Source organism: Gekko japonicus, unplaced genomic scaffold (assembly GCF_001447785.1).
Source record: "Gekko japonicus isolate JY-2015 unplaced genomic scaffold, Gekko_japonicus_V1.1 scaffold2969, whole genome shotgun sequence".
Lineage (NCBI taxonomy): Eukaryota > Metazoa > Chordata > Lepidosauria > Squamata > Gekkonidae > Gekko > Gekko japonicus.
Window position 1 is genome coordinate 69,569 of NW_015163177.1, and position 8,800 is coordinate 78,368.

At 51.2% G+C, this 8,800-nt stretch overlaps 1 protein-coding gene across 1 annotated transcript in view; it reads right to left on the bottom strand.

Annotated features, from left to right (window-relative positions):
* RNF165 (ring finger protein 165) overlaps window positions 1–7,867 on the bottom strand; it is a 38,653-nt gene extending 30,786 nt beyond the window's left edge. The window contains exons 1-3 of the mRNA XM_015407103.1: window positions 7,799–7,867; window positions 4,865–4,907; window positions 2,735–3,026 (exon numbers count right to left, since the gene is read on the bottom strand). Coding sequence (XP_015262589.1) covers window positions 2,735–3,026; window positions 4,865–4,907; window positions 7,799–7,867 — 404 coding nt within the window. The remainder of the gene's footprint in view (window positions 1–2,734; window positions 3,027–4,864; window positions 4,908–7,798) is intronic.
* Window positions 7,868–8,800: the final 933 nt, after the last annotated feature.

Sequence of the window (8,800 nt, forward strand, 5' to 3'; positions counted from 1 at the left end):
TACTTTATCTGTCAAGAATACCTCCGTTCGTTCCAGAGGAAGCCTGAATAGCCCAGCCGTAAACACAAAGTTAGGTATGCAAATTGATCATGTTTATGCAAAGAGTACTTTGCATATATTCCAGAATGGAAACGTTGATCGTCTCTTGTTGCAAAAGGAAACAACAAGCGCTTTTGCAGTACAAAGACCAGCTGATTGATGGGGCAATCCTAAACAGAGTTGCACCCTTCGAAGTCCGCGGAACTCAATGAGCTAAGAAAGGTGTGATTCTGCTTAGGATGGCGCCAGGAGCATTGCATGAACTTTTGCTGATTAGTGTCCACCTTCGGCAGGGTTGCCAACCTCCAGCTGGTGGAATACTCTGTATATGTATTCTTCTAGTATAGACATGTCTCATTTGGAGGATGTGTTAACCTCCAGGTGGTGGCGGGAGATCTCCTGCTATTACAGGTATAATAAGACAGAGCTCTTCCACCGGGCTTTTAGTTGAGGCGGTGGGTATAGAATCATAGAATCATAAGAGTTGGAAGGGGCCACACAGACCATCTAGTCCAACCCCCTGCCCAATGCAGGACCAGCCTCAAGCATCTCTGACAAATATCCTTCCAGCCTCTTCTTGAAAGCTGCCAGTGAAGGGGAGCTCACCACCACCCTAGGCAGCCGATTCCACCTTTGAACCACTCTGACTGTGAAAAAGCTTTTCCTGATATCCAGCCGATACCTTTCTGCATGTAATTTAAACCCATTGCTTCGGGTCCTCTCCTCTGCTGCCAACTGGAACAGCTCCTTGCCTTCCTCCAAAGGACAGCCTTTCAGATATTCAAAGAGAGCAATCGTGTCCCCCCTCAGTCTCCTCTTCTCCAAACTGAACATTCCCAAGGCCCTTAGCCTTTCCTCGTAGGGCTCAGTCTCCAGACCCCTGATCGTCCCCGTCGCTCTCCTCAGCACCCTCCTGATTTGGCCCACATCCTTTTCGAAGTGAGGCCTCCAGAACTGCACACATTACTCCAGGTGCGGCCTGACCAAGGCAGTATACAGAGGGGCTATGACCTCCTGCGATTTCGATGCTATGGCCCTTTTCATACAACCCAAGGCTGATTTTGCCTTTTTTGCCACCGCATCACACTGACTGCTCATATTCAGTTAACAGTCCACTCTTACCCCAAGATCTCTTTTGCATACACTACTCCCCAAATTCTACCATCTCTCAGCCTCTGCTACTAGTAGCCCTGGCTTTATGTCCAGCGGTCAACAGCATCGGCAACTCTCAGAAGAACTACATCATAGCGCCGCTACTAAGGCAATGTCTTATGCTGGTCTTATTATCCTCCTCTTAACTTTTTAATGTTTAACTTTGTAATATTTCTGATACTCTATTGTTTTACTAGGGGCTGCGGTGGCTCAGTGGTTAAGACGCTGAACTGCAGACCGGAAGGTCAGTAGTTCAGCAGTTCGAGACCCGAGTGTGCCGCATGACGGAGTGAGCTCCTGTCTCTAGTTCCAGCTCCTGCCAACCTAGCAGTTCGAAAGCAAGAAATTGCAAGTCGATCAATAGGTACCGCTTCAGTGGGAAGGTAGCAGCGTTCCGTGCACCTCGGCGTCTAGTCATGCCGGCCACATGACCACAGAAATGTCTTCGGACAGCGCCAGCTCTTTGGCTTGGAAATGGAGATGAGCACCGCCCCCTAGAGTCGGATTCGACTGCCTTTCGAGCAAGGGAACCTTTACCTTTCCCTATTGTTTTACTGTCACATCTTATGTGACCTGTAACCCGCCCTGAGCCTGCTTGCGGGGAGGGTGGGATATAAATTGAATAAAACAAACAAACAAGCAAACAGATCTCCTGGTGGCAGAGATCAGTTCCCCTGGAGAAAATGGCTGCGTTGGAGGGTGGGCTCTACGGCATTGAACCCCACTGAAGTCCCTCTCCTCCCCCCAGCCCCACCCTTCTCAAGCCCCACCCCCCAAATCTCCAGGTAGTTCCCAACCTGGAGCCAGCAACCTTACCAGCACGGCCTGGCAACCGGTGTTCCCTCTAAGCTGAGTTAGTGTGAGCTAGGTCACAAATTTTTAGCCTCCAGCTCACACATTTTTGTCTTAGCTCGGGAAGGAGGGCTCCAGAGCAGATTAACGTATGCAGCAGCCAAATGTCTCGCTCACACCTTTAACGCCAGTAGCTCACAATGTAGACTTTTTGCTCACAAGACTCCACAGCTTAGAGGGATCATTGCTGGCAACCCTCTCACCAGTGCAGGGCTCTTTTTGTAGAAAAAGGCCAGTGGGAACTCATTAGCATAATAAGCCACACCCAACACCAGAAACTCATTAGCATATTAGGCCACGCCCCTGCCAGCACAGCTCATTAGCACATTAGGATGCACCCCCATGTTACCAGAAGTGTGGTCATCCAGCCACACCCACCTTTTGCTTCTTATTCTGCTTACTTTGTTGTCAAAACCCAGGGCCTTTTTTTGTAGCAGGGACTCCTTTGCATGTTAGGCCACACACCCCTAATGTAGCCAATCCGAATGAGTTCCTGCTGTTGGGTGTGGCCTGTTATGCTAATGAGTTCCTGCTGGGCGTGGCCATCTCGGGAGCCAGCCGGAAGTCCGTTCCTGTGCGTTCCTGCCCAAAAACAGCCCTGCTTGAAACCATCCAGGAACAGACTCGTGCTCCAAACGGCGCAACCACCGGTCGGGTGCCGTGGCGCCCGGACCCCTCTGGGACCACTCACCTGGGATGCGGCATGAGTCTGCGGTGCTGGGCCTCGAGGAGCTGCTGCTGGAGGAGGTATTGCTGGTGTAGGGCCTGAGGTAGGAAAGAGGGTCCCGTCACATCCTGGAATGGCAGGGCAGGCAGAGGCGGCAGGGGCTGGTGGAGCGGGCCGCCGTGCTGGTGAGCGGTCGCCACGTGAGGCTGGACGGCGTGCGGGAGGGGGAAGTCAGCGGACATCTGAGGCTGGGGGCCCAGGTGGAAGTGCCGGCAGGAGGTAGCGTGAGGATGCTGAGACCTTTGAAACGGAGCGCCTGCGGGGGGAAAAGAGCAGCTTGCTGGTCAGAGAGGGGCAGGAGGAGGCAGGCAAAGCCGCCCGGCATCCCGCCGGGCCCAGGGGGCGGCTGCGGGTCTCAGGGTTGCCGGGCAACCGGCGGGAACTTCGAGGAAACCATCAAGTTCCTGGCAATCCCTAGAGCGACCACTTCGGGGGAGTTCCGGGAAGTGACATCACTGCAGGGCGAGGGGGGCTGCCGGCGGGAGGCCTGGCAGGGCCAGTACACACAATTCATCTCCAGAAGGAGAAGAAGGAGGAGGAGGAGGAGAAGGAGGAGGAGGAGAAGAAGAGGGAGGAGGAGGAGAATAAGAAGAAGGAGGAGAAGAAGAAGGAGGAGAAGAAGGAGGAGAAGAAGAAGAGGGAGGAGAAGAGGGAGGAGGAAGAGGAGTTTGGATTTATGCCCCACCCTTCACTCGGAGTCTCAAAGTGGCTTACAAAGTCCTTCCCCTTCTCCTCCCCACAACAGACCCCCTGTGAGGTGGGTGGGGCTGAGAGAGCTCTTTCAAGAGCTGCCCTATCAAGAGTCCACCATCCAAAGCAGCCATTTTCTCCAGGGGAGAACTGCTCTTTCAATACAGAACTATGGCTACAGAGATCAGTTCCCGTGGAGAAAAAAATGACTGTTTGGGAGGGTGGACTCTATGGCCTTTTACCTTGCTGAGGGCCCTCCCTCCCCCCAACCCTGCCCTCCCCGGGCTCTCCCCCCAAACCTCCAGGAATTTCCCAGCCAGGAGTTGGCAACTCTGTGCTTAACCTGTTTCCACTGGAAATGGAAGGTCAGGCCACTTCAGAGGCCCCTTGCCAACTCTGGGTTTGGAAATTCCTGGAGATTCAGTGGCGGAGCCTGAAGAGGGTGGGGTTTGGGGAGGGTAAAATGCCGTGGAGTCCCCCCTCCGCCCCAGCCATTTCCCGCTGGGGAACTGATCTCTGTTGTCTAGAGATGAGTTGAAATCCCAGGAGATCCCCCGTGCCCACCTGGAGACTGGCAACCCTAAACTTGGTGTGTTATCTTTTTACACAGCATCAGGCCTTAAAAGAAGACAACAGAATCACATTCCACTCCCTCTGCCCTGTAAGTGAGAAGCACAATGGGGTATTGGGTCCACCTTGGGGCCCCCAAATCTGAGGTTTGCCCTGCCTAAGGTCTCACTGCTGGAGTAGCTGAAAGCCACGCGTAGGCTGGCCTGCTGTCAGACTCCCATCGCATCAACGAAGTACACACTTGTAGAAGAAGGTTTTACTTTATTTGAAGCAATAGGTGCATAACAGGATCACTGTTCAGAATGAGGCATAAGCATGGATCCCAATCGATTATAGTAAATTCAAAAAGCTGAGGCCCAATTGCGGGACTTCCCCCGCGCGCCATTGAGCCTGGGAAGCAACGCTCCTACTTAATCATAACATACTGCTTCTCATGGATAGTGCCATGAGATCACCCAAGCTACTACCCGCCAGCAACCACCTGGGGCCTTGAGAGATACGGACGTTCCTACAACTAGGCAATTAAGCACGTAAACAGGCATACATGGGGAAGCGAAAGCAAACAAGCGCATACACAGAGAATAGGGAAACATAAGAGCATACACAGAGAATAGGGAAACATATTGGCAGCTTGCTGACACCTGCACTGGCTTTAAGGGTTGCCAAACTCCGGAGGGGTGGGGGGGTGGAGACCTCCTGGAATTACACCTGATTTCTAGACTGTTGTGTTAATATGGACAGCCTGGATTACAGAATGAGCCTGAGCTTCAGGTTTTGGGGGTACAAGCTTTCAAGAACCAAAGCTCTGTTTGTCGGACTCTTGAAAGCTCATACCTCCAAAATCTTGTGGGTCCCTAAGGCACAACTGGACTCGAATCTAAGCATGTATAGGGGAGGGACAGAAGGGAATGAAAGTGGCAAATTGAGCACAAGCCCGTATCCAATTCATTTCAGGCTTCGGAGGGACCACCATGGCCGCTCCCAACATGCAGCCCATCCCAGAGACAGATACCAGAAAGGGGGGAGTACCTAGGGTTGCCAACCTACAGGAGGGGGCACAAAAAGAAACACCACTGACTGAAAATAAACAAATATATAATAATCATATAGGTGTACAGTAAGTATAATGTAAATCAATTGGCCAAAGTACAAAGTACAAAGTAGTGACAGACTTCATGTTCCTGGGATCCCAGATCACCGCAGACTGTGACAGCAGCCATGAAATTAAAAGACGCCTGCTCCTTGGGAGGAAAGCGATGGCGAACCTAAACAGCATGATAAAAAGTAGAGACATCACCCTGCCAACAAAAGTCCGCATGGTCAAAGCAATGGTATTCCCAGTAGTCATGTATGGCTGCGAGAGTTGGACTATAAGGAAGGCCGAGCGCCGAAGAATAGATTCTTTTGAACTATGGTGCTGGAGAAGACTCTTGAGAGTCCCTTGGACTGCAAAAAGATCAAATCAGTCAATCCTAAAAGAAATCAACCCTGACTGTTCCCTGGAAGGCCAGATAATGAAACTGAAGCTCAAATACTTTGGCCACCAAATGAGAAGGGAGCACTCCCTGGAGAAGACCCTGATGCTGGGAAAGATTGAAGGTCAAAGAAGACGGGGACGGCAAAGGATGAGATGGTTAGACAGTGTCATCGATGCAACGAACATGAAATTGAGCCAACTTCAGAGGACGGCGGAAGACAGGAGGGCCTGGCGGGAGATGATCCATGGGGTCGCGAAGAGTCGGACTCGACTGTGCGACTGAACAACAACAACAACAAACAGTGATAAGACATATAGTCTACAATCTTTCCATGTGTCTTACTCCAGCATGGAGGCAATATCAAAGTCCAAATTGAAGTACATGTCATCAAATTTTCTGAGCCATAAAAAGCCGACGCGTAATCCGGATGCCTGATGTCGCGTTTCGAATAATTCTTATTCAAGCATGGCTGTAATGGAACCCAATCTCAAAAACTGGCATATACACGACATCAGGCATCCGGATTACGCGTCGGCTTTTTATGGCTCAGAAAATTTGATGACATGTACTTCAATTTGGACTTTGATATTGCCTCTATGCTGGAGTAAGACACATGGAAAGACTGTAGACTATGTCTTATCACTGTACTTTGGCCAATTGAATTTACATTATACTTACTGTATACCTATATGATTATTATATATTTGTTTATTTTCAGTCAGTGGTGTTTCTTTTTGTGCTTCTTGTATTGTACACTGGCTTCCCCCCTTTTTTTGCAACCTAATGGAGGGAGCAGGAGTTCTCCCAAAATTTCTGCTGCTTGGCAGACAACACAGGGCAGTTTCCCTAGAGGAAAGGGGGGCTTTGGAGTGCAGACTCTACGGCCTCACATCTCTGGACTCCCCCCCCCTGCCCCCAATTCTCCCGGAATTCCCAAAGCCAGAGCTGGTAACCCTAGCTGTACCTAGGGATGCCAGCCTCCAGGTGGGACCTGGGAATCCCCCGGAATTACAGCTCATCTCCAGACTGCAGAGATCAGTTCCCGGGGGGGGGGGGGACCGGGGGGGGGGGGGGGAATGGATGGTTTGGAGGATGGACTCTGTGGCATTGCACCCCACTGAGGGTCCCTGTCCTCCCCAGGTTCGATCCCCAAATCTCCAGGATTTCCCCAACCCGGATCTGGCGATTCTTCCTCCATCTCCCACAACAGTGGCCAGAGGAGACCCGGCAACCAGTGTTCCCCCTAAGCTAGCTCACAGTGTGAGCTCGCTCACAGTTCTTTAGCCCCCGGCTCACACATTTTTGTCTCCGCTCAGGAATGGGATGGCTCCAGCGCAAACTAATTTATGCAGCAGCCAAATCGCTCGCTCACCCCTTAAATGCCAGTCGCTCACAAAGTAGAATCCTTGCTCACAAGACTCCACAGCTTAGAGGGAGCATCGCTGGCAACCCTCGCTGTACCTGATCGATACAGACAGATGAAGTTTTTCTACAACAGCTGGTTGAGCCTGTCCTCGAGATACCAGCTGGGACAGGGTGCACGCGGGTCCTCCAACCACAGGATGGGCATTGTTGGCATCAGAAAAGTCTCTCGCGCTTCATAAATTACACTGATTTGCATACATTTGCAGTTTAAACAGGAACTGGTAGATGTGTTCCGTTTCTCTGGGGGGTGATAAAATAGGGTTCTCGTCAGGGCTTTAACTCAGGTCCCGACCACAGGATGGGCATTGTTGGCATCAGAAAAGTCTCTCGCGCTTCATAAATTACACTGATTTGCATACATTTGCAGTTTAAACAGGAACTGGTAGATGTGTTCCGTTTCTCTGGGGGGTGATAAAATAGGGTTTTCGTCAGGGCTTTTTTTGTAGAAAAAGCCCAGCAGGAACTCATTAGCATAATAGGCCACACCCAACAGCAGAAATCTATTAGCATATTAGGCCACACCCCTGACAGCACATCATATTAACATATTAGGCCACACCCCCATGTTACCAGAAGTGTGGTCATCCAGCCACACCCACCTTTTGCTTGTTATTCTGTTTACCTTGTTTGTTGTCAAAACCCAGGGCTTTTTTTGTAGCAGGAACTCCTTTGCATGTTAGGCCACACACCCCTAATGTAGCCAATCCTAATGAGTTTCTGCTGTTGGGTGTGGCCTATTATGCTAATGAGTTCCTGCTGGGCGTGGCCAACTTGGGAGCCAGCCGGAACTCCGTTCCTGTGTGTTCCTGCCCAAAAATAGCCCTGGGTTTTAGCTTTACTTCATGGCTGACACCCCTCCACGTACTTGTATCACTCCAGGCAGGACGGCAGCATTGGGGGGTGGCTGCCACGTGTGAACGAGCGGCTGCGACATATTCGGTGTCACAGACTAAGCCTTTTGTGTCTCCTCTCGTGATCTCAGCCTCTAAGTTTTTCAAAAGACCTGTGGCACGTGTTTCATCAGATGCTGTTAAGTCCTGGCGCTAAGCAAGCGGCGCACCCTGAAGTGTGAATATGTCTCTCTGTCCCATTTCCACTGAGGTGCTGCCAGAGCAGTGGGTGGCGGTCAGTGTTCCCTCTAAGCTGAGTCAGTGTGAGCTAGCTCACAGTTTTTTAGCCTCTGGCTCACACCAATGCTCCCTCTAAGCTGTGGAGTCTTCTGAGCAAAAATCGTACTTTGTGAGCTGCTGGCATTAAAGTTGTGAGCGGGAGATGTGGCTACTGTATAAATTGGTTTGGTCTGGAGCCATCCTTCCTGAGCTGAGACAAAAATGTGTGAGCCGGAGGCTAAAAAACTGTGAGCTAGCTCACACTAACTCAGTTTAGAGGGAACACTGGCTCACACATTTTTGTCTTAGTTCAGAGCAGACTAATTTATGCAGTAGCCAAATCACTTGCTCATATGGCTGCCAGCCTCCAGGTGGGGCCTGGGGATCTCCCGCTTTTACCGCTGATCTCCAGCTGACAGAGATCAGCTCCCCTGGAGAAAACAGCTGCTTTGAAAGGTGGCTGACACCCCTCCACGTACTTATATCACTCCAGGCAGGACGGCAGCATTGGGGGGGTGGCTGCCACGTGTGAACAAGCGGCTGCGACATATTTGGTGTTACAGACTAAGCTTTCTGTGTCTCCTCTCGTGATCTCAGCCTCAAAGTTTTTCAAGAGAGCTGTGGCACGTGTTTCGTCAGATGTTGCTGAGTCCTGGCGCTAAGTAAGCGGCGCACCCGGAAGTGTGAATGTGTCTCCCTTAGGGGCGCCAAACTGCACCCACCCCCCCGCCAAAAGCGCCCCCGCTGGCTCTGACCGG